This window comes from Acanthochromis polyacanthus, chromosome 22 (genome assembly GCF_021347895.1).
Source record: "Acanthochromis polyacanthus isolate Apoly-LR-REF ecotype Palm Island chromosome 22, KAUST_Apoly_ChrSc, whole genome shotgun sequence".
NCBI lineage: Eukaryota > Metazoa > Chordata > Actinopteri > Pomacentridae > Acanthochromis > Acanthochromis polyacanthus.
Genome location: NC_067134.1, coordinates 7909785 through 7936064, shown reverse-complemented (window position 1 = coordinate 7936064; position 26280 = coordinate 7909785). Strand labels below are relative to the sequence as shown.

At 36.9% G+C, this 26280-nt stretch overlaps 2 protein-coding genes across 2 annotated transcripts; one reads left to right on the top strand and one right to left on the bottom strand.

The window, feature by feature from the left end:
- The first annotated feature begins 1414 nt into the window (after positions 1-1414).
- On the top strand, positions 1415-3949 carry LOC110971662 (pro-opiomelanocortin-like). Its single transcript, XM_051941783.1, has 3 exons — positions 1415-1570; positions 2675-2795; positions 3207-3949. The coding sequence occupies exons 2-3, from the start codon at positions 2679-2681 to the stop codon at positions 3690-3692; spliced, it is 603 nt and encodes a 200-aa protein (XP_051797743.1). The 5' UTR covers positions 1415-1570; positions 2675-2678; the 3' UTR covers positions 3693-3949.
- Positions 3950-4326: 377 nt separating this feature from the next.
- On the bottom strand, positions 4327-26280 carry LOC110971664 (protein EFR3 homolog B-like). The gene is made up of 21 exons (XM_051941665.1): positions 25918-26280; positions 20518-20594; positions 19276-19403; positions 18015-18165; positions 16613-16734; positions 15464-15613; positions 14167-14262; positions 13954-14032; positions 12857-12992; positions 12190-12342; positions 11946-12109; positions 11146-11324; positions 10975-11050; positions 10009-10170; positions 9806-9937; positions 9636-9703; positions 8295-8428; positions 7199-7287; positions 7062-7110; positions 6854-6960; positions 4327-6774 (listed from the first exon to the last, which is right to left on the bottom strand). The coding sequence occupies exons 1-21, from the start codon at positions 26210-26212 to the stop codon at positions 6640-6642; spliced, it is 2682 nt and encodes an 893-aa protein (XP_051797625.1). The 5' UTR covers positions 26213-26280; the 3' UTR covers positions 4327-6639.

Sequence of the window (26280 nt, the reverse complement as noted above, 5' to 3'; positions counted from 1 at the left end):
AAGAAGGTTTCCAATGAAAGTACGGCTTCATAGAAACACCTGCAGTTGATGCAGAACTTTAAAGAGACATTTCCACTGGATGTAGAGCTTCTAAAAAAGCTTCTCTGTGGATGTGGAACTCTAAAAAGAAGCTTCCAGTAGAAGCAGAGTTTTAAAGGGAGCTTCATTTTGGGAGTAAAACTTGAGATGGAAGCTTCTAATGGACATAGAGCTTCACATGGAATCTTGTTTATTTCAAGGTTTCAAGTCAATGTAGAGCTTTAAAGAGGAGCTGCTGCTGGAAGTAAACCTTCATTTAAAGGCTTTTCATGAATGTAGAGCTTTAAAGAGAGACTCGTGCTGGGAAGTAGAGCTCTGGATAGATATTCCCAGCGGATGTAGAGTTTTATTTAGAGCTTCCCAGTGGAACAGAGCTTTACATAAAGATCTCTGGTCAACGTAAAGCTTTAAAGAGAAGCTGCCACTGGAAGTAAACCTTCATTTAGAAGCTTGTTGTAGGAATGTAGGGCTCAACGGGCTCATATTGGGAACAGAGATCTGAATAGATGCTCCAGATGAAGGTAGAGCTTCATATAGAATCTTAACGTAGACACAGAGCTCTATAGAGAGGTTTCCACTGAAGGTAAGGCTTCACATAAAGACGTGTGGTTGATGTAGAGCTTTAAACACTTTATATAGATGCCCCAGATGAAGGTAGAGCTTCATATAGAATCTTAACGTAGACACAGAGCTCTATAGAGGGTTTCCACTGAAGGTAAGGCTTCACATAAAGACGTGTGGTTGATGTAGAGCTTTAAACACTTTATATAGATGCTCCAGATAAAGGTAGAGCTTCATATTCAGGCTTGCAGTGGACGTGGAGCTTCATAACGAGACTCTCAAGAGAAGTAGAGCTTCGTATTTAGGGCTTTAGCTTTAAACCAAAGCTTCCACAACAGTAGAGCTTCATGTAGCAGCTCCTGGTGGACGTAGAGCTTTAAGAACCCTGTAGGTGGTTCTTGTTCAGAGAAATGTTGAGAAGCTCCTTCAGTGGAAACATCCTGCTGGACTCTGTTCCTCCATCAGACGTAGGGCCTTAAAGGACCGGTCGGGTTCTGGAAAGAGGCTGAACTTTGGTATGAAACTTCCAAAGACATAGAGCTTCTAAGTGACCTTGTACCTGCAGATTTCCAGCCGGATAATGAGCCGCCGTCACCTTTTCCGACTGTTAAATGCTTTAAACCCCGTTCAGGCTCGGACAAAAACAGCAGCTGTGCCGGTTTGTAAATGTACACCTGAACCTCTGCCATGACGACATGAAGCCTCAGCGTTAATCTGGACAACCTGCCGCCTGACATTTAACACAACAGCAGCACAATGACACGCCGTCTGGCTCCCATTCAACCCGAGGATCCAAGCAAACATCCGATAAGTGGAGGGAAGAGGAGCTCTGGAGGTTTCCTGTTCCATCCAGTCGATGACGCTGTCTGCTGAAGGGATTTAAAAGTCGGTCGAAGTGACAGAACGAGGAAACAGACGACAGGAACCTTCACCAGACGACCAGAAAACAGCAGCAGAGAGGCAAAAGACGGTGAGACTCTGAAATTACTGATTATTGATCATTAATATCCTTTAAAAGCTAAAAACCCTCCAAGAACTTCTTCCATTCGGACTGAAGCAGTTTCAATATTTTAATATCAACAAAACCTTACCTGACCTTGAACTTTATAAGGAAAAACTATTTAGGTTAATAAGATAAAACAATAATTTTGGAGTAAAGATAAACAAACAACAAAAACAACATAAAATGACAGAAATATTGGAGTAAATATGAATAAATTCAAATGAAATTTCCTTACAAGATGATTGAATAGAAATGTTTTGTTCAAAATCAATCAAAAACTAATTTTACAAAGAATATATTACAGCTTCATACTGCTAAATAGTACTAGGATAGCACTTCAAAGGCATGCATGGATTTATTTCACTAACATGTCATAATAACTGTGATGCAGGTCTGCAATAAATTCACACCTACATGGATTTGAAAAATTATTTAAAACATTATTTATATAATAATGTAAATATATATATATATATATATAGAGAGAGAGAGAGAGAGAGAGACATAATTATACATAAATTCTAGTGTAATATAATGTGCTGTTTATACTTTATTGCTGCCACTAAATGATATATTGTAATTATTATTAAATATAATAGACAGTGCAGATATATATATAGTGAATACATCAAATGCAGGTTTTAAAAATATGATAAATATATTGTACATATATTCTATTGTAATATATGACTGCATATTAAGTAGCAGTGCTTTTAGTATTAACAAAATACTTCTTTTTTCTAATTGACTTAAAATGTTAAAACTAAAAACGATTTAGATTGTGGAATAAAAGACAAAGATATGACACAAGAAACATAAATTCATAAGAAAGATAAACTCAGTAAAGCTAACAATAAAGAGAACATTAGATGAAATCAAAATAATTTAAAGCGCATTGTAACTAACATAAATAAAAATATAAATATTAGAAGTACAAATATTTAACACAATATTTAATAGAACAGGTTGAGGAAATTTTGAGCTTTTTATAACCTAAATAAATGAAAAAAATTCAGTGAACTAAAAATGTTACATAGATTGAATCTGTGCTTCTCTCTGATTGACCGACAGGAGAATGTGTCCCGTGTGGCTATTGGTAGTTGTGGTGGTTGTGGGCGGAGCCAAAGGAGTCGCCAGTCAGTGCTGGGAGCATCCAAGCTGCCAGGATCTGAACTCTGAGAGCAGCATGATGGTAAAACGAAATATACGGCTGTTTGAAGACTAATATCTCTGGAATTATTAAAGATAAAAGCTTTGGTGGACATAATGAAGCACGGTGGTGGCAGGATCATGATTAAAGCATGGTGGTGGCAGCATCATGATAAAAGCATGGTGGTGGCAGCATCATGATGTGAAGCATGGTAGTGGCAGCATCATGATGTGAAGCATGGTAGTGGCAGCATCATGATGTGAAGCATGGTGGTGGCAGCATCATGATGAAGCACGGTGGTGGCAGCATCATGATATGAAGCATGGTGGTGGTAGCATCATGATGTGAAGCACGGTGGTGGCAGCATCATGATGTGAAGCACGGTGGTGGCAGCATCATAAAGTGAGTCTATATGTTAAAGACAATCAGTGAAACCCTGGGTTTTACCTGCAGGACTGCATCCAGCTCTGCCGCTCTGACCTCACCGCTGAGACGCCCATCGTCCCTGGCAACGCCCACCTCCAACCTCTGTCGGATTCTTCCTCCCTCATCCTCCCCGCCTCCTCCTCCTCCTCCAATCAGGCAAAGCGCTCCTACTCCATGGAGCATTTCCGTTGGGGGAAGCCCGTCGGCCGGAAACGCCGCCCCATCAAGGTGTTCACCTCCAACGGCGTGGAGGAGTCGGCCCAGGTGTTCCCTGGAGAGATGAGGAGGCGGGAGCTGCTGGCAGAGGAAGAGGAGGAGGAGAAGGCGACGGAGGAGATGGAGGAGCAACAGGAGGAGGATAAGAGGGATGGTTCGTACAAGATGAAGCACTTCCGTTGGAGTGGACCGCCAGCTAGCAAACGCTACGATGGCTTCATGAAGACCTACGAGGGTGGAAAAAGACCAGCACTGTTCAGGAGCATCATCAACAAAGATGGACAGCAGCAGGAGTGAGAAGAAGGAGGAGAAGAAGGAGTAGAGGAAGGAGAAGATGTAGGAGAAGAAAGAGAAGTTCTCATTGACCAACGAAGCTCGTTAGCAGACAATTTAGTGACTAATCAGCAGCTCCGATGCTGCTGCTGCCTTTAAATGATCCTGAATGAGTGTCAGAAAGGAAAAGAGAGCGTGAGAAAGATGTTTTGATAATTACTGATTCATGCAAATATCTGTATTTATTATATGAAAACATAAAGAGTTGTTCGCAAGCAAAACACCGGATGTGTTTCTTTAATGTGTCCATGAATCGACCTTCTGTTGAGTTTATCTGTAAAGACTAAACCCCAAACTGGAACAGAAAGGAGTAAATACAAGAGTAAATCAGGGTAGAAGAGATCAGAAAACAAATGTGAAAAGAAGGTCAGACCTCCAGAAAGTTAAAGTCCGGTCCCAAAATATGGCTGCCAAAGAAAAAACTACAGCATGGACTTCAGTAGAATAAACAAAGCAAAAAGGCCCCAAAAGCCACAAACACAAACGACCCCTAAAGAAGGTGGGGGCCAAAAGAAGGCGGGACTATAGAAAACAAAACAACTCGGCTTTTCAAACAAGGTTAAGTTTGGGGTTTCTGACTCAAAACAAAAACAAACAATGAGATTAAAGATGAAGTTTAATAATTTAAAAGTGCAGTATATGTAAAATGAATATCACTTGTGTACAGATTTATTTCAGGACTTCACTTAAGGAGCATTTTACCCATCAGGGCAGCTCAGGAACAATAAATGTCTTATTTAAACTAAAAAATAAAATCTGTCTGATCAGAACAAAACAGCCATAGGAGAACATTTTTTCACTTAAAACGAGGGGAAAAAAACATGATTTATGTCATAAATTTTTACTAAATGTGACCACAAAGTGCTGGTCTCCTTCTTTGCTGCCTTTCCTCTCTTACGTCCTAATCTCCTGCAAACAGAGAACGCTACAGATAGCTAACATTTCACCTGTAAGCTAAGCTATTAGCCAACATTTCACCTGTAAGCTATGCTATTAGCTAACAATGTCAACTGTAAGCTAAGCTGCTAGTAAACAATGTCAATTGTAAGCTATGCTACTAGTTAATAATGTCAACGGTAAGCTATGCTACTAGCTAACAATGTCAACAGTAAGCTATGCTATTAGCTAACAATGTCAACTGATAGCCATGCTAGTAGTGGATAATGCCAACTGATAGCCATGCTATTAGCTAACAATGTTAACTGATAGCCATGCTACTAGCTAACAATGTCAACCGCACGATATGGTACTAACTAAAAATCTCTATTGATAGCCACTCTAATAGCTAACAATGTCAACTGTAAGCTATGCTATTAGTGAATAATTTTCACTGTTAACAGTACGTTTAGCTAATAGTTGCAAGTGTTCATATTTGGTATTAGCTAACAATTTCTACAGCCAGCCATACTTTTAGCAAACATTTTCAACTGTTAGCCACACTGTCAGCTAACGTGTTCCAAATGTGTCCACACTTTTAGCTAACATCTGCAGCTATTTAGTCATGCAATTAGCTTTTAGCATATAAGTTTAACTGTACCTTTAGCTAACAATTACAAGTGTTGTTCTATGATATTAACTAACATTTAAATTATTTAGCCATACAATTAGTTCATAATTTCCATAGCCAGCCATATGTTTAGCAAATATTTTCCGCCGTTAGCCAGGCTATCAGCTAACCACAAAGTCGTTCATTATGCTTTTAGGTCACATTTCAACAGTTAGCCAGACTTTGAGCTAACATATACCAAATGTTTATTCACATTTTTAGCTAATGTTTGCAGCTATTTAGTCACACAGTTAGAGCTTGTTCACAGCAATAACAATTTCAACTCTAAACTGTGCTATTAGCATATCATTTTAGCTGTTAAAAGTACCTTTAGCTAACAATAACAAGCATTAGCCAGAACATTAGCTAACTGTTGAAATGTGACGACAGTTTCAAACTGTTAACCATACTTTTGGCAAATAGCTTCTTTCCATTATTTTAGAAAAACATTTCCAATCATCGCACACGTTCAGCTCACTCTTTCAGTTGTTGCATAATATCAGTTAACATTCCAATTGTTTAGCCATCCAATTAGCTAACATTTTCAAGTGTTAACCTGTGGCATAGCTAACAATATATTATTATAATATTATTTTAAGCAAACATTTTCCACTGTTAGCCGGACTTTGAGCAAACATGTTCAAAATGTTTATCCACACATTTAGCTAACACAGGCAGCTATTTATCCATACAATTAGCTGTTAGCAAAGAATTTTAACTGTTAAAAGTAACTTTAGTTAACGATGACAAGTGTCAGCAACAATATTAGCTAACTGTTGAAATGCAAGCTAAACTTATAGCTAACGTTTGATACTATTATTTTTGGCATACTGCTAATTAGCAATTTAAACTGCAAGGTATGCTATTTGCAAATAGTTTCAACTGTTAAAAGTACTTTTGGATAACAATTACAAGTGTTAGCCATAACATTAGCTAACTGTTGAAGCGCAAGATAAAATTTAGGGGAAAATTTGTTTCCTTTTGGCAAAAAGTTTCTTTCCATTCTTTTAGCAAACCATTTTCAATTGTTTATACTTTCAGCTGTTGTTCCAGAATATTGGCTAACATCTCAACTGTTCCAAGTGTGTATCCATATTTTCAGCTACCACCTGCAGCTATGTATTTACTCATATTATTAACACATCCAACTCTTAGCCCTACTATTAGCTAATAATTAAAACTGTCAGCTATACTTTAAGCTGGCCCTTACCAACTTTTTATCCACACCTTTAGCTAACAGTTCAGCGGTTTATCCATGGTGTTGGCTGACAGTTCCAAATGCTAACTGCACCATTTATTCACAGTTTCATCACTACCCAAATCATTTATGGGTCCTTTTAGTCTTCAGCTTTGCTCTCCTGACGTCTAGTAGACACAGAGGTCGGGAAACTTCATCTCGTAGAGTGGCGTCGATCGAGGCGGTGACTGTCCGGACGGAGACGGAGGAGGACGGATGATCAGATCGAACACCTGATCCAGTTTGGACTGAAGCAGCGACGCCTGGAAACAGAAAACCGTCCACATTATGAGCAGAAGAACCACATAACTGAGGGTGTTGGTGGTGGGTTTATCTTCTCACCCTGGATCCACAGTGAGCGGCGATCTCCTCGAACGGCGCCGTCTGAAACATCTCCACCACCTCCAGCCTCTTCCTCCTCTCCTCCTCCTCCACAAAGCCTCGGTCCTCTGGAGACAAACTCAGGTTCAGCTCAGGAGGAAACATTTCAAACGTCAGATTACATCGAACTAGACCTTAAAGACGTATTCTGGTGTGAATCCAAACCCACCGATGGCATTCTTCAGCGTCTCAAAGGTGATCTGCTCCGTCTGAGGCTTCTATAGACACAGACAAACCATCACATAGGAAGATGTATGGACTGATTGATTGATTGATTGACTGATTGATTGATTGATTGACTGGTACCTGAGGCGTCTCAGGACTCTGAGGGTCCATCTCCATCTGCAGAGAGACGACATCTCCGACACTCTTCCTCTTCGCCAGACGATCTTCATCTGAAAAGGTTCAGACATATTTTTATTTTCTCCATCAACACAAAAGTTGGAAAGAATTCAACATCATTCCAGAAATCTGGGATGAGAAACAGAAAGAACTGGCAGATTTTCAATTTTCTGACGGTCCTTGAACACATCATACCGACCAAAATCACGTTATTTTGCATGTTTCGTTAAAAAAAACCCTAAAACAGTCAAAATCTAACTGATCCCAGTTCATCAGCAGTGAAACATTTAGAGTGTTCAGATGGTTCAAGAATAAATTTCAACATTCTCACATTTTCAGAGTAAATTTGAATATTCTCATATGTTTTCACGCTAAATTTGAATATTCTCGTTTTCAGTATAAATTTTAATATTCTTGCATTTTCAGTGTAAATTTTAACATTCTCAACTGTTTTTACTGTAAACCTTGATATTCTCACGTTTTATTATAAAATTTAAAATTCTCTCATGTTTAGTATAAATTTTAATATTCTCACATGTTTTAGTATTAAATTTAAAATTCTCACGTTTAGTATAAATTTTAATATTCTCACATATTTTAGTGTAAATTTTAATATTCTCAACTGTTTTGACTATAAACTTTAATATTCTCATGTTTTAGTATGAATTTTAATATTCTGAGGTTTTCAGTGTAAATTATCGTTTTATCATGTTTTCAAGTTTGATATTTTTCAGGATGAATTTTAATCTTCTCACGTGTTCTTAGTATACATGTTAATATTCTCACGTTCTAGTAAAATTTTAATATTCCCACATATTTATTATTTAGTATACATTTTAATATTGTCATATTTTTTCTATAAATTCTGATATTCTCACATATTTTTAGAATGAATTTTAATATTCCCACATGTTTTAGAGTAAATTTTACATTTTAGGAGCAGGTTGTTGGAGATCCATCCAGCATGGTGAAACATCTTCCTACAGACGATGAGCAGGGGAGAGAGGAAAAGAGATTCATATTCCAGACGACATCCAGGTGTTTCCAGGTGTGCTGTTACCTGTCAGCTGAGGTGTGTATGGCGTGTTGAAGCGTTCACAGTGAGAACTGTAGCTGCTCGCCGTCAGAGCCTCGCAGATCTTTGACTGGACGAACAGAAACTCTTGGTCCACCTTCAGCTCGCCGTCTGGCAGACTGAAACAGAACGCCGGGATCTAAACCCTCCAACACATCTACACAGTTCATTCTCAGCATTTAACGTCTGCAGCAGATTTATGTTGTCAGTTTTATCCTTTAGTCCAGATTATTTCATGTTAACAGAGGATGAAAATGTCAATGATGTTTCCTGTACAGTTACAAATTCATCTGCTCACTTTGTGTCTCTTTGTGGTCGTTTTGTGTCTCTTTGTGGTCGTTTTGTGTCTCTTTGTGGTTGCTTTGTGTCTCTTTGTGGTCGTTTTGTGTCTCTTTGTGGTCGTTTTGTGGCTCTTTGTGGTCGTTTTGTGGCTCTTTGTTGTTGCTGTGTGTCTCTTTGTGGTTGTTTTGTGTGTCTTTGAGGTCATTTTGTGTCTCTGTGGTTGTTTTGTGTCTCTTTGTGGTTGTTTTGTGTCTATTTTTGGTCGTTTTGTGTCTCTTTGTGGTTGCTTTGTGTGTCTGTGGTTGTTTTGTGTCTCTTTGTGGTTGCTTTGTGTCTCTTTGTGGTTGCTTTGTGTGTCTGAGGTTGTTTTGTGTCTCTTTGTGGGTGTTTTTTGTGTCTTTGTGGTCGTTTTGTCTGTGGTCGTTTTGTGCCTCTTTGTGGTCGTTTTGTGTCTCTTTGTGGTTGTTTTGTGTGTCTTTGTGGTTGTTTTGTGTGTCTTTGTGATTGTTTTGTGTCTCTTTGTGGTTGCTTTGTGTCTCTTTGTGGTTGTTTTGTGTCTCTTTGTGGTTGTTTTGTGTGTCTTTGTGATTGTTTTGTGTCTCTTTGTGATTGCTTTGTGTCTCTTTGTGGTTGTTTTGTGTCTCTTTGTGGCTGTTTCATGCCTCTTTGCAGTAGTTTTGTGTGTCTTTGTTGTTATTTTGTGTGTCTTTGTTGTTATTTTGTGTCTCTTTGTGGTTGCTTTGTGTCTCTTTGTGGTTACTTTGTGTGTCTTTGAGGTTGTTTTGTGTCTCTTTGTGGTTGTCTTTTGTCTCTTGTGGTTGTTTTGTCTCTTTGTGGTTGTTTTGTCTCTTCGTGGTTGTCTTTTGTCTCTTTGTGGTTGTTTTGTCTCTTTGTGGTCGTTTTGTGTCTCTTTCAGGTTGTTTTGTGTCTCTTTGTGGTTGTTTTGTGTCTCTTTGTGGCTGTTTCATGCCTCTTTGCAGTAGTTTTGCGTGTCTTTGTTGTTATTTGTGTCTCTTTGTTGTATTTTTGGGTTTGTGTTATTACCTTTGTGAGTCACAGAGGATGTTTTCAGGCAGCAGGTGTGGAGCATCTTTGCGTCGACTCTCTATAACCTGCAGATTCACAACAATCGATCGATTATCTGATCAGATATTCAGCGTTGTTGGTTCTCGTTGTTGAAATTTAACTCGTTTGACCGATAATCGGTATTTCACCTGAGCGACGTGCTGCTGCAGCGGCGGCGGTGGTCCGAGCTGTGACATCACGCTGAGGGCGGCGGCGCAGACGGCATGAACACCACATCGGTTCAACGGTGTGAGAGGCTCCTGATTGGACGAGGCCAGTTCCTGAACAGCAGACGGAGCGTTTAGCGTTCAGAAAGCGACCGGGTGCTTTAATCTCAGAGGCGGCGTTGTACCTGCAGAGCCAGAACCAGCCGGATCAGGTCCACCATCACCTCCTCATTGGCCAGCTCCACGCTCAGCACAGCCAATAGGATGAAGAGCTGCTGGTAGTGGCTACGAGAGCTGCTGTCCTCCTTACACGCCAAGAACACGTGTCTGTAGAGGCGCTGAGCGTGCTGAAAACATCATGACATGTTTAACATCCGAACCACAAAACCTGCTGAAAATCAAGTTTCACTGTAAAAAAAATACCTATTTATCAGCCAGAAACAGTGAGAACAGACACAATAATCAACTTTCAGATGGTCTCTGAACGCACCATCTTTAGAGTGACATTTAGGGAACTCAGAATCAAAAACCAGAGACTTCTTCCCTCCTGGTTCCAGGTGATTCTCCAAACTCAGGCAGTTTCCACAAATTACAGAAAACCAGAATGAGAGAAGATGTAACTAAAACCCAAACCAACCAACAAAACGAGAAGCCAAGAGCTACACAAAATGACCAAAGAAAGGCAAAATATTTCCAAAACGTGATGAAAAACAACCAAAACAAAATCACCAAAATGCCCAATTTTTGTTCCTGTGGAGCAGAGAGGAGACGACACGAGACTGAAAAACAACAAGTCAAAACGAAAGAAACCAGACACAAAATTAGAACAATTATAAACAAAGTTAAAAACAAATGCACCAAAATGAGACACAAAATTAGGAAACTGAAACACAAAATAAGGAAAAATAAACCACAAAATGAGAAAAATATGATATGCAATATGGAAATTGAGAAACAAAATGACAACAATAACACAAAATGAAGAGAACAAGACAAAAAAACAGAAAAATAGGACACATAATGAGAAAAACCTATACACAAAAGCTAAAATTCGAAAAATCAAGACACAAAATAAGAAAAATGAGACAACACAGCGTTTACCTCTGATGATTCTTTCTGTTTCTGCCGTTAATAAACTGAGATAAACTGACCTTTCTCATGAACAGGATGTCCTGTCGAGAGCTTCTGTCCTCCTTCAGCTCCAATGACGAGACATCCAACGCAGTACTGTGGACAGACAGCATTTCTTTATTTAAACCTAACCTGCAGTGACGCCTGTTGGCCACCAGGGGAGTCGCTGTATTTCAGTGGTTCTTTCTGACCTGGCGGTGGCGCCGCTGAGCCTGGCGACATTGTGGCGCCGGTCGATGAGCGATGTGAGGATGGACAGAACCAGCAGCCGGATCTCCGGATCCTCCATCAGCGTGAAGGACAGCAGAGGCTCCAGGAAGGACGAGGGGAGCGCCGTTAGCAGGTTGCTGCTTTCATAGCGCTCCGAAACCTGAGGACGTGAGGGAACAGGAGCTACTGGATGCTAACATGGGCTAACAGGAGCTAATGGATGCTAACAGGAGCTAATAGGGGCTAATGGATGCTAACATAGGCTAACAGGAGCTAATAGATGCTAATAGAAGCTAACAAGAGATAATAGATGCTAATGACAGCTAACAGATGATAACAGGGGCTAATAGATGCTAATAGGTGCTCACCAGGACTAATTAGTGACTAATACATGCTAACAGGAGGTAAAAAGAGCAAAAGCTTCTATTCGCTAACAGAGCTAACAATGTCTAACAGATGCTAACAGAGGATAACGAGAGCTAACAGGGGCTAACAGAAACTAATAAATGCTAATAGGAGCTAACACAAGCTAATAGATGCTAATGAGAGCTAACAGGAGCTAACAGATGATAACAGACGCTAATAGATGCTAACCGGAGCTAACAGATGCTAACAGAGGCTAAAAGGTGCTAAGAGGAGGTAACAGGGACTAACAGGACCTAACAGAAACTAACAGGAGCTAAGAGGAGCTAATGTATGCTAATAGGAGGCAACAGTAGCTAATAGATGCTAACAGGAGCAAACATTAACTAACAGGTGCCACCAGTAGCTGAGAACTCACCTGGAGGAGGGACTTGAGCAGCATCACCTGGATCATTCTGCTGCCCTCGAAGCCGGCGTTGGGCGACCCAAGGGCAGGGTAGATACCAGGGACAGGGATCTTCCCCATGATGAAGAGCATGACCTCGGACCGCTGGTAGACAGGAAGTGTGTTGGCGAAGGATCCTGTGCCGACAGAAACAACCAATCAGCTTCCAGATGAGACAAGGTGACACAAAAGCAGAACCGGTGACGAGTCAACCCACCAATGGTTCTGATGACGGCGTCCTGCAGTGTTTCCTCTTCGCTAGAGGTGGTTTTGTGCTTCCCGGCATTGTCATAGTAACCGGTCAGCTGGTAGTCGACGCTCTGCCGCAGCTGTCGTAGCAGCGTGTTGAAAACTTCCAGCACTGTGGGACCTGCAGGGGGCCCACAAACAGTGTCACGCTTCAGACTCATATACAGGTACATCCAGGTACATAAAGGGTACATTCAGGTACATAGAGGGTACATAAAGGTACATAAAGGGTACATCCAGGTATATACAGGTACACAAAGGGTACATACAGGTACATAGAGGGTACATCCAGGTATATACAGGTACACAAAGGTTACATCCAGGTTTATAGAGGGTACATCCAGGTACATAAAGGGTACATCTAGGTGCAAAAAGGGTACATCCAGGTACATAAAGGGTACATCTAGGTAAACAAAGGGTACATCCAGGTACATAAAGGGTACATCCAGGTACAAAAGGGTACATCTAGGTATATACAGGCACATCCAGGTACATAAAGGGTACATTCAGGTACGTAAACAGTACAACCAAGTATATACAGGTACATAAAGGGTACATCCAGGTACATAAAGGGTACATCCACTTACAAAAAGGGTACATACAGGTACATCCAGGTGTGGTGGCGGCTGACTCACCTACAGATCCGGTAGCTTCTATAACGGCGGCCTCCGACAGAACCTCCACAATTCCGGCCCGGACCGAAGCCGGACTCCTGCTGTTAGCATCCAGGTGACCCAGAAGCTGCTGAATGACCAGGTGAGAGTGCTGCGACTGACAACAAGTACAGCTCAGTTACAGAACAGCAGAGTGGAGTACAAGTACATGCAGTCCACCAGAGTACTGCTAGGTAGAAGCTAGCAGGAGCTAACAGAAGCTAACAGGAGTCAACAGAAGCTAAAAGGAGCAAACGAAAGTGCACAGAAACTTATATGAGGGAACAAAAGCGACAAGAAGCTAACAGAGAAGCAAACTGAGGCTACCAGGAGCAACAGTCACTAACAGAGGCTAACAAGAACCAACAAGCAGTAACCGTAGACGACAGATCCTGACTGGAAAGACCAAGTGCTAACAGGAGCTTACAGAAGCTAATATGAGTTTTTAAAAAGTTATAAGAAGCAAATAGGAGCTAATAAAAGCTCAGAGAAGCTAAATGAGGCTAACAGGAGTAAGAATCATTTACAGAGGCTAACTAACAGGAGGCGACAGATCCTAGCTGGAGCTAGCAAATGACAATAGAAGCTAATACAAGCTAATACAAGCTAACAGGCCTTAAAAGGGGAAAACACAAGCAGGCTAAAAGGGGCAAACAGGAGCTAAGAGAAGCTAACAGGAGCTAACAGGTTATATCTGGGCCTAACGGAGTCAGTGAAATTGTTGACACGATGCCACTGTTGTTTTGTTTTTGCAAAAATACACTAGAGACAAACTATTTTCCATATAATATATTTAAATGTTGTTTTTAAGTACATTTTGATACTTAAATGAAATTTAGTTAAACTTAACTTTTTGTAAAGTACAATTAAATTTAATAAACTAACATTTAAGTTTAGTGCAGGTACATTTTGGTTGAAGGTGTAAAAGTTATATAAAATTAAGCACACTCCAGGACAATTTGTGCTTTATATTTACCTAAAATATCATTAAATGTTCACAGTAGATGTATTAAACATTTAAAAGGCGCTAATGTTTTAAGTAGTTTGATAGTTTAGTCAGTGTTAGTGTATTTACTCACCTGAATTGAGTACATGATGATCTGAAAACAGCGGACAGCGAATCCTCTTCCTTCCCAAAGATTGTGACTGTCGAGGTGCCTGGAATCACAGTAATACGGTGATTTGTACTCAGATACATCTCCTGCTACATTCCCATATTAAATCAGAAGTCTTTGGGGATTATTTACAGCTTCCTGCTACTTCTACAGTACTACAAACAGAGCGTATCTTACATGAGCACCGGTCTGATAGCGTTGTTAATGTGTCCATAAGCAGCTCGGCCCAGCAGTTCCCTGAAACAAACCTCCGTCTGCTCTGCTGGAGACCCGCTGCAAACACGGAAGAACCAAAACCCAAAACCCTGTTCAATTACATCGATAGTTAAGAAAATCACAAAATTTTGCTTGTCAAAAATGACCTAAAATGAGCTACAATGAGGTATAGTATAAATACTATAAATTCTATTCAGATATCCTTTATGTCCATTTTATGTTGTAGTTTGAAGACAAAAGCTTAAACCACATTTAGCTCATGTGCAGCTTACATGTCTTTGCAAACGAAGAGTTATCTGACAGGTAAAACACAGTATCATCTGCAAATCTGTGAACATGCTATCCTGCTTATAAATACAAATTTAAATATATTTTTAGTTTTAGTACATAACATCAACTCATATTTAGCTTTTGGTTGTTTTGCGGGTTTTTTTTAGAGGTAAAACAGTGTATCATCTGCAAATTTGTGAACATCGGCATTTGCTAAACTAACTAATATACACCCCCTGTCAAAAGTTTTAGGACGCTCTGTCATTCAAATGAATGAGAAAGCGTCCTAAACCTTTTGACAGCGGGTGTATATTTGAATATATTTTTTAGTAACATTAACTCATGTTTCGCTATTGATACTTTTGTATTTATCAAACAATTCAGAAATGATCTTCTCAGAGGTAAAACACAGAATCACCTGCTCTACAAATGCAGGCATCTGCTATACAATTTACACTTATAAATCTAAATATACTTTTTCATTTGAGGACACATTGACCTGTATTTAGCTTTTGAGTCTTCTGTAGATATAAAAAATAGTGTTTTGACAGGTAAAACACAGTATCATCAGCAAATCAGCACACTTTATGCACACTTGCACACATTTGGACATGTGTTCTCCTGCCCATAGATTGAAATATAAATAATGTGTTTAGTTTGAATACATGCCATTAACTTATATTTAGCTTTTAGTTAGTTGCAGTTACAGAAAGTCCAGAAATACCATTCTGAGAGGTAAAACACAGAATCATCTGCAAATCGGTGAGCATCTGCAGTACTGCTTATAAACGTCATTATATCCCTAGTTTTACTGAATAACATGAACTAATTTTGGATCCAGGAACATGAATAATAAAACCAGACTGTTATATTTTTTCTTGAAACAGTCTAAAAGAATATAAAATATCAAAAAGATTGCACAACTTGTTGAATTAAAACTAATTTTCATGTCATTAGACCAAGTAATGACTATAGGAGTGCATCGTACCTGTCGTTTGGGGAGTGCTGCTCCAGGTTGACCAGCAGGGCGGGGACAATCTGCTCCATGTGACGAGGTTCCCAGATATTAACCTGCAGCTCGTTATCCACCGTCTTCCTGACAACGCCCTGCAGTCCACGGATTCCTGACACACGGATCCTGGAAGTATACAGTTCATCTAAAGTATGTATTTTCTTCTAAAACAAAAAATCCCAAAAGTTTGTGCATTACAGTGTTGCTTAGTATGTTGTGTATTTATCATTTACATTTACCCTTTGATGCACAAATGGGTCAAAGGTGGCCCATATTCAATGGAAAATGGGTACCTTTGACCCATGTTGTGCATCGAAGGGTTAACTGTGATCTGGGGTTGTTTTTATAGATTCTACAAATTTTTTGCTCATATCTTATGTAATTTACACAAAACCCACTGGCTTTCTCAGAGGTGAAACAGTGTATCATTTTCAAATTGGTGAACATGGGAATCTGCTAATTTTTTTTAACTATATATTTGAGTTTTCTTTTTAGCTTGAGTACAAAACATTAACTCATATTTCGCTTTTGGTCCCTTTGTAGTTAAATCATTCAGAAATTAGCTTTCTCAGAGGTAAAAACACAAAATCATGTGCAAATCTGTGACAGTCGACATCTGCAACACTGCTTTCAATCATAAATCTAATTATACTTTCTCATTTGACAACACAGTAACTCATTCTAGGCTTTGAATTCTTTTGTAGTGATAAAATAATCTCAAATGAGCTTTCTGAGAGGTAAAACACAGTATCACCTGCAAATCAATAAACAATGGATATCTGCTATCCTAAGTTTAAATGTTCTGTGTAGTTTCAGTACATAACATTAACACGTTTAGCTGTTGTCCCTTTCGTAGTTCACAAGCAGTCCAGAAATCAACTTTTTCAGAGGTAAAATACAGAATCATCTGCTATAGTGCATCTTTTCACTGAAACTTTGGGATCTGTGGTGGGTTTAAAATATCATAAAAGAGAAATAAAACCCTCATAATTGAGAATATGTATATATCTGTTAAATGACGGAGTACTATAATAGCTGCTGGTTAACTGTGTGAAAGCACAGTTATTGCAAATGTACAAGAACATACCGGCTGTTATAAAAGAAAAGACACCGATAGAAACTGACTTGTTCTGGGTGTCAGGATCATCGTGTTCGGAGTGACACATCTCACTGAAGCGAGACACCAAGAAGTCATAGCTGCGATGGTACGACGGCGTGTCCTCCTCGATGTTCGCAAACTTCACAAACTAGAGAGGACAGAAAACATTGTAAAATCATAAAACAGCAAGAAACGCTTAAGTTAACATCATCTTTATAAACTACCAAATTATAACATCATTAAATAATGACAACAACTTAACTTAAAACTTAACACCACATATAACATGGAATATTCAACATATCTTCAGTAATAACAACACATCAGATTTGTAATTTCATTTCTTTGACCTTTATGTAAACGGTCACAGGTCTGACTTTTACCTTTTTAACTCAAAGTTTGGACTTTACATTTCACACTTAAAATTCTTAACTTTTTATACTTCCTGTCTCATAGTATCAATTTTTAACTGTAATGTTTTGCAATTTATATGTAGATTGTCACTTTACAGATTTGACAAACACTAAATTATAAAATATACAGTCTGACATTTTATCACATACTTTATTCAAGGCTTTTAGTTTTTATGATAAGAAGTCAAAATCTGACTTTTTAATGCATTAATGTGAACCCCTTTGCTTGTAAATCAAATGAATAAATTTTACTAGGTAATTTTGACTTTAATTTGGGATTTTTTTAACTCTTCATTTCATATCTTCAGCTTTGAAACTTGACAGACGACTAAGAGCAGACGGTTGTGAATGAACACATCCAGCAGAGATCCACACCCAGAATCCCCATGTGTTAAATGTACCGTAAATCTTACATGTGGAGATGGAAATATGGCAGCTTAAAGATTACATACATAACTGTTCAATGCAACCACTAGCTCTCAGCTGTATAATCAGGTTCTGAGGGATGCTGTCAGTAAAATGAGGGGAAAACTATTTTCTCTCGTTGCTCAAAGATAAAAGACATTTTGATGGTGAAAGAAGGTAAGTAGTTTCACATGCAGATTGAACATTATACTTGTTATATATGAAAGAGAGGTTGGAAGACATTTTACCGACCTCACTTTGGACTAATTCCCTAAACAAAAGCTCACACGATTAAAATGTATATTCTGTGAAATTTACAGTTTTCCTTTAACTTAAACCAATTAACGCTACCATAAACTCCACTTAGATCAACAGACATACACAGATGATGTATTGAATATATTTATGTTAATAGTTATATGTTTAAACAAATAAAAAACTTCCTGTAATGACTTTACTGAGGCAAAACACTATCATCAGTAAACTGGCGAATGAAGCGCCTGTGGTACAGTTAGAAATGAAACAAAATTAAAATCACATTTTTTTTCTCTTTTTTGCCAACAAAATGATTCCAAAAGCATGATAATAAGTAATGTAATAAGTCGGATACAGAGTTGGTTGCGAGGATGTGGAGGTGTGGTTTGTCGGCCTCCAGCAGCAGTCGCAGTGTACCGAGGAAACTCTCCACCAGCAGGTTTATACTCTGGCAGTGACAAGCCAACAGCAGCTGCTCCAACGCCTCCATGGCAATGCAAACATACCTGAAAAACAATCACACTGCTGCTCAATGCGGGGCTGTGTATTAACACACAATTAAACTGGATTTTAGAGTTTTTTACACCACTTTTTCTATGTGTTTGTAAATGAAAGATGAAACATAAATTTCGCCTCTTCTAATTTTACAGTAAATTCACTGATTGTAAATATTTTAACTTAGCCACAGCTATTACTCATGCTAAGATCTATTTACAAATACATGGATAAATGATGAATATACACCCCCTGTCAAAAGTTTTAGGACACTTTCTCATTCATTTGAATGGGGTTGTATATATTCAAAGACTGGAACTAAAAATTACATTTGTTTTTGATTAATCTGCTTTTCTGATTAATCTGTAATTACCTCCGCCAGGAGGTTATGTAATCACCGGAGTTTGTCTGTTTGTCTGTCTGTTTGTCTGTTAACAGCATAACTCAAAAGTCATGGACGGATTTTCACCAAATTTTTACAGAATGTCCGGAAGATCAAAAGTAACCAAAATTTCACCAAAAATTTGGTGAAAATCCGTCCATGACTTTTTGAGTTATGCTGTTAACAGACAGACAGACAGACAGACAGACAGACAGATGGCCTGGCAGAGGTATGCGCTCTCCGAGTGCTTTTCTAGTTAAATATTAAAAAACTACTAATTTCAGTATCATGTATGAGTAATAAAAAGCAGAAAAACGGCATATTTCAAGATTCATTTTCTGCTGATCAACTAACCATTGTAACATTTATTTATATACAATAAAATATCAACTTTCTGATGTTACATATGAGTTTTTAATTAATTTTAAAAGTCATTCCCAAGAGGCCATGCTTCAGATTCTGGATATTGTATTATTCAGTGTACTTCATGCAATCTAACCTAAATTAATTTTCTTTTTCACAACATTTTCATTTGGCACTTTTTACATTATTTTAGGGAGTTAAAACTTTGGGATATTTTCAGAAAAGTTACCAGAACTTCCATGTGACACAATGAGTGTTTGTTTACATTAAGTTAAATATTATTTCCTAGCAGGCAATGTTTAAATTAATCTGAGACAAGTTTCAGTACATGTGGTATATGTATGTAGTACAGTGTAGAGTATTTGTGTGTACTGACCCATAGCGGTGGCGGTTCAAATCTCTGGTCAGACGCTCCGACAGATAAGCAGCAATTCGGTCGAGTTTCTCCGGAGCCGACAGAGCGAAGAACGTCAGCTTCTCCATGTTGGCTTTCACCAGCCCATCCTGACCACACATCAACATACTTCTGTTATTTCCACTGAAATCGAGACACAAAACAAGAAAAATCGAGACACAAAACGAAAAAAATCAAAACACGAAATGAGACAAAACAAGACACAAAATGAAAAACAACACACAAAATGAGACAAAAGAAGACACAAAATGAAAAACAACAACACACAAAATGAGAAACAAAATAAGAAACAACATGACACAAAATGAGAAAAACAAAACAAGACAAAAGCAAAACACAAAATGAGAAAAAAGACAAAGTAAGAAAATTGAGACAAAATGAGAAAAAATGACAAAATCAGAAAATCGAGACACAAAATGAGAAAATCAAGACAAATTGAGAACAAACAAGACAAACTGAAGAAATCAAGACATGAAAGGAGATAAATGGAGACACAAAATAAGAAAAAAATGATGTAAATTGAAAAAATAGGACACAAAATCAGAAAAAGACAAAGCAAGAAAAAAGCAACGCACAAAATGAGAAAAGACAAGACAAAAAGAGAAAAATCAAGAAAAAATTTGATAGAGAATGAGACAAATAAGACAAAATGAGAAAAATCAAGAAACAAAATGAGAAAAAATAAGACACAAAATGAGAGAATAGAGACATAAAATGAGAACAATGACAAAATGAGAAAATCAAGACACAAAAATGAGAAAAAATAAGACAAAATGAGAGAATTGAGACACAGAATGAGAACAAATGACAAAATGAGAAAATCAAGACACAAAAATGAGAAAATCAAGACACAAAATGAGAACAAACAAGACACGAAATGAAAACAAATGACAAAATGAGAAAATCAAGACACAAAATGAGAATAAACAAGACACAAAATGAGGAAATCGAGATAAGAAATGAGAAAAATCTAAATACAAAATGGAAAAAACGAGATACAAAATGAGAAAAAACAAGACAAATTGAGAAAATGAGACACAAAACAAGAACAAACAAAACTCAAAATGAGCATGTGGAGTCACAAAATGAGAAAATGAGAAAATCGACACACGAAATGAGAAAATCAAGACACGTAAAGGCTAAAATGTCTACCGGTGGAGAGGTGAGGCAGTAAAGTTAAAAATATTTTGTGTTTCTTTTTACCTCGGGGTCTTCTGGGAAAATGTTGTCAACCAGCCTCTTGTAGCGAGGCCTCAATGCCCAGCAGCAGCCGCAAAGACCTGAAGAAACAGAAGCTTAATAAAGTCCATTCAAATTTACAAATTAAAGTCCGTCAAATCCAGGTTTCACAAAATCTGAAAATGCAAAATGGTTAAAAGTTTCTATTACTGAGACAAATCTGTGGAAGCACAAAAACAAAAATCAACCATTATATATAAAATAATCCAAAAAAAATGTAATTTAACATGGATATTAAAAAGTTACATTTTCTGTTACATATTTTGTAAGTCATATGTCATAGCTTTTTGCTATTTTCTCATATTTTCAGTTTTGAAATTTGACAAATACAAGGTTTGGAGACAAAGATTTTCAATTTCCTGTATTTATCTTTCACCTCAAAGTCTGCTGTTTTTATGTCATTGTTTGATTAAATATTTAAAGGTTGACATTTTAATCAAAACTTTTCAGAGACACAAACTTTCATTTTTCCTTAAATTCCAAATGTACCCTTTTATGTATTTGGCATTTTACAAAATTTTGGGATAAAAAAATCTGAAATATAACTTTTAATTTAATGCTTTAAAACTAAAAGGTTTGACTTATCTCAGAATTTTAATTTATTGTTTTGATTCTCTTTATTTAAAACATTCTGGTGAACATGGAACTAATTTTATGACTATGTTGACATTATTCATTTTTTATTATTAAAACTGTAAACTTTTTAACCCATAATTGATCTTACACATTCATTTTTAACGCTGGACAGACAAATTATTACAAAATTACAAGATGTAAAGTGAGAAGTTCTACTTTCCGTCAATATTATTACAATACTACCTTTAGATCTCATAGGTTTTACCTTTTAACAAACAAATTGACTATTTATTTGATATTTTCAGCTTTTAGACGTGACTTAAAAATATTTTTAAAAAAGTTAAACCATAACTATGTTTTTTTTATTAAACTGATTTTTTTTTACAAATAAAGTTGTTGATTTCACTTCGATTTAAAATAAAATATTCTTGTAACTATAAATAATTGAAGTCTGTATTCTTTTTCTCTTGTCATAATTTTCACTTTAAATTTGCTTATTTATCTAATATTTTCAGATTTGGACTGTCTTATAAAATTAGAAAGATAAAATCTCATATGTTGGACTTCAATTTTGTTTATGTAATCAATTTGGATTTTTATTTACAGTTTTAACTTTTTAAAAAAACTAAATATTATTTTCAGATTTGACATTTGACTTACTAACAAAAAACAAGTGATTAAAAAGTCAGACTTGAGCTATAAGGTATTTAATTTTTTAAATGAAATTTAAAAAGTGATATAGAAAAACTGATATTGCAGTACATAGTGGTGTAGAAATGTACTTAATACTGAATTTATCACATTATTTTTCAATACTGGCATAATGTGTCCACATATATGGTAATCTGCAGCCACCAGGGGGCAGCAGAGAGTCTGTGGACTTTTTAAATATCTTTTTTTAATGTTTCATCTCTCTCCATGTTCGGTGTAATAGGGTTTTGGGGGATTAAAGAGGACGAGAGATTCACAACTGGTCAACGGCCAACTCAAAACACACACACACGCTGGTCTATCACATGCTGTGAGGACCCTCGTGGACTTCATGATTTACCAGGTCCTTAATCTTAGCCTCAATTCCAACCCTGAATCTCACTCTAGTCTGGACTCTCAAACTATACGTGACCCCTAAAATGTCCCCAAAGTGAAAACCGGGCCAGAACCAGAACCAGAGCATGGCCACTTTGCGAAGACGTCTCCTTAATACAGATGGTCCCCACAGAGACAGGTGAGCCGGAACATACACACACAACAATGTAACAGCAGTAATGCTACGTCTTAAGCGCTAATCCTTCGGCGTTTGTTGCATAATGTGTTTATATTGTGTTTTTAGTTAGGAGAGCTTAAAGAGTCCACTGCAAGGTCGCAGGAAACAGGAACTCTGGAAGCTTTTTATTTAATGTATTCATGTTTTTAGTGTTTGTGCTTCTTCTAATGGGTTTCAGTGGTTTAATTTGCTGTTTTTAGTCACTTTATGATAATTGAGGTTTTATTTGCAGCCACTTTACATGTGTTGATTAACATTCTTTATAGGAAAAGCTGATTGTTCTTATAATCACACTAGTGCAGCATTACTATGAAAAATTTGATGCATAAATGAATGAGAAATGTTTAATAAAGAATAAAAACTGACACATTTTGACCATACACTTAATTATTTTTTCTATATTAATATAATGAAGCCTCGTTTTGCCATGATTATTGGTCAATTTATGGAATCTTCTCAAGAAAATCAGCTTCAGCTTTTAAAAATGTTCTTGGCAAACACAAAAACAACATATTTAGATTGGTGACAATAAAATGTTCATTTTTTTGGTTGTAAATCATACAAAATCAAATAAAATCAGTTCAGATTTTAAACTTCTACAGTCAAGATCTGAATCATGTCAGTTTTAAATTTAATTCTCACATAACAAACATATGGAGTTAAATTATTAGACTGTACTTTTTAAATTTAACATATAAACTGTTTAACCAAAACACGTGTGAACTTGGATTATTTAGATGCTTTAATTTTGATAAACCGGTGAAGCAGCATTTTTTTATTATTTCATTATTATTATTTATTTATTTATTTATTTCAGTATTTTTAATAAGTTTGAAATATAAATATAAAAATTTAAAATTTATTTGAAATTATAAAACAGTCATATACATAAAATTAATGAAAAATCCTGTTGATTCCACACTTTTTTACAGTGATGTTTTACAGTGTAAAACAAAAATACCTAAACATATTTTTTATCTTTGAACATGTTTAATCTCAATAAAACCTGGAAATTTAATTGCATGTTTATTGTTGACTTTTTCAACACTAAAACAACTAGAAAAAGACTAAAATGACTGAGAAATACAACATACTTCTTGTTTTACAGTGTATTTGTTTCACAACGTCATTGAATATATCTTAATAAATTTGTCTACACCTGCATAAATTGGTTTTTCTCTTTATTTTTGTTATTTTTCTCATTGAAACAACAATAAAAAATACCAAAGTTGGATTGAATATCACATATTTGATGTTTTACAGTGCATTTCCAGTAATAAAAGAGAATTTAAATGTGACTAAATGATAAGTTAATGACATTTGAAAATTTGATGCCAAGACGAAAAATGTTAATTTTTGTATTTGACTCTTTTAACATTTAAACTACCAGAAAAATATTAAAATGGTTGACAAATTCAAAAAAATTCCTGTTTTACAGTGCCTTTAATTCACATGTTCATTTAAAATGCATTAATGAAGATCTTTACACCTGTTTTACGTAAATAAAATCTTTTTACATGTTAACTATTGTGATTTTTCTCAATGGAATGAATATAAAAGTCAGAATATTTTATGATTTACAGTGCATTTCCAAGAATAAAATTCAATTCAAATCCAATGAAATCATAAATTAATGCAATCTGAGGATAAAATCTAAAGTTAAAGGGAACAAATCTTAATTTCTGCAACAGTTTACGGTAAATAAAACCTGTAAATCTGCTTTTTTAGGTTGATTTTTGACACTAAAACCACTAAAAGATAAAAATGATTAATTCAATGTGTTTCCTTTTTTTTACAGTGTATTTAATTCACAAGTTTATTTAAAAAGCATTAATAAATATCTCTACACCTGTTTTATGTAAATAAAAACTATAAATCTGTTTTTATATGTAACTTTTGTGATTATTTTCTCAATGAAACAAGACAAATAAAAATTTGATTGAATCTCACATATTCTATGTTTTACAGTGCATTTCCAGTAATAAAGCTCCATAAAAATGCAATTAAATCATAAATGAATGAAATATCAGGTTAAAATCTTATTTTCTGCACCATTTTTGGGCAAAAAAAACCTGTGAATGTGGTTTCTAATGCACATTTTTGTCATTTTCACAATAAAACAATGAGGAGAATCTGATCAAAGTTGATTAAAAGCAGATTTTTTTATTAATAAAACCTGTAAATCTGTATTTTTATATATATTTTCGTCATTTAAACACTAAAACTATGATCAGAATCTATTAAAGTGAGTATTTCTTACCGTACATGAGGACAGCTGCAGATCGTCTCCATCACACACATGTTGGATTTAATCCTCCACACACACACTGCGCCTGGCTCCACCCCCTTTCATTCATCATCACTGACATCACCACCACCATCATCCTCATCATGATGAAGAGTTTATTAACCAGATTTACCACAGAGCTGTGAAGGTGTTGTATTTCTGTAGTGTTACTGTGTTGATTACAGTGTTATATTTGAACTTGTGTGTATTTTGTGTATTTCTATCAGTGCTGGTGTTGTATTAGTGTGTATTGTGTGTACTAGTATCAGTGTTAGTGTAGTACTAGTGTGTATTTTGTGTGTATTTGTAGTATTACTGGTCCACGTGCAGCAGCTCAGCTCTATAATCTGGATTTATGTTCCACAAAAATACATCAGAAAACTTCCTGCAGCAACACAACAGACACACAACCTACACAACAGACACACAGCCTATACAACAGACACACAACCAACACAACAGACCCACAACCTACACAACAGTCCCACAATCTACAGAACAGACACACAAACTACACAACAGACCCACGACCTACACAACAGACTCACAATCTACACAACAGACACACAACCTACCCAGTCTGTGTTTTGTGTGGTTGTTTTCAGGTTGTGTTGCATGTGTTAGTAGTAACTTTGTGCCTTTTTGTGAGCATTGTGTGTATTTTTCTGGTACTTTGGCGTCTCTTTGTGGTATTTTTGTGTATTTGTCTGCTGTTTTGTGTCTGTTAGTAGTATTCTTTTGTGTTTTTGTGACCAGTTTGTGTTTTTTGTCGGTGGTTTTGTGGCTTTCACTGGAACTTTTTTCTCTTTATTGTACTTTTTTGTCTTTTCATGATTGTTTTGTGTCTTATTGTGGTAGTTTTGTGTAGTTTTCTAGTTGCTTTTTGGGTTTTTCTGGCTGTTTTGTGTATTTCTCTCATTGTTTTGTGTATTTTTCTGGTATTTTGGTGTATTTTTCGAGTTGTTTTTGTATTTTTCTGGTTGGTTTGTGTATTTTTCTCATTATTTTGTGTATTTTTCTGTTATTTTTGTGTATTTTTCTAGTTGTTTTGTGTATTTTCTCATTGTTTTGTGTATTTTCTCATTGTTTTGTGTATTTTTCTCATAGTTTTGTGTATTTCTCTCATTGTTTTGTGTATTTCTCTCATTGTTTTGTGTATCTTTTGTCAGTTCTGCGTCTCTTTGTGTGTCTTCTTTCCGTCTGCCCTGCCATCATGGTGTTTTTAGGTGTTTCTTACCTCCAGCAGTCTGGTGGTCAAACACTGAGCAGCAGTCCTGCAGCAGCCGCCGAGGAGCCTGGGAGACGGTCGGCATGGCGATGGCCCTCGGCAACGACACGGTGACGCCCCGCGGCATGCTGGGAAACCGGGGCAGGCTGGGCAGACTGGGCAGGCTGGGCAGGCTGGGCAGGCTAGGCATGGTGAGTCCTCGGGGTAAACTGGGAGGGTTGATTCCTCGGGGCAGAGAGCCCAGCAGCGTCGGCATGGTGACGCCCCGCGGTAGGCTGGGAAACCGGGGAAGAGTCACCGGCATCTCTGTGGCAACGACAAGATGAGGAAGAGGAAGAGGAAGAGGAAGAGCAGCAAGTCTGAGAGGAGAAG

Excerpts from the sequence above, each read along its gene's own strand:
- LOC110971662 (XM_051941783.1), top strand. The coding sequence starts at position 2,679 with ATGTGTCCCGTGTGGCTATTGGTAGTTGTGGTGGTTGTGGGCGGAGCC. Across the intron at positions 2,796-3,206 it reads ACTCTGAGAGCAGCATGATG|GACTGCATCCAGCTCTGCCG; the intron begins GTAAAACGAAAT and ends TTTTACCTGCAG.
- LOC110971664 (XM_051941665.1), bottom strand. The coding sequence starts at position 26,212 with ATGCCGGTGACTCTTCCCCGGTTTCCCAGCCTACCGCGGGGCGTCACC. Across the intron at positions 15,614-16,612 it reads GATCCTGACACCCAGAACAA|GATCCGTGTGTCAGGAATCC; the intron begins GTCAGTTTCTAT and ends GTATACTTCCAG. Across the intron at positions 11,325-11,945 it reads TGCTCAAGTCCCTCCTCCAG|GTTTCGGAGCGCTATGAAAG; the intron begins GTGAGTTCTCAG and ends TCACGTCCTCAG.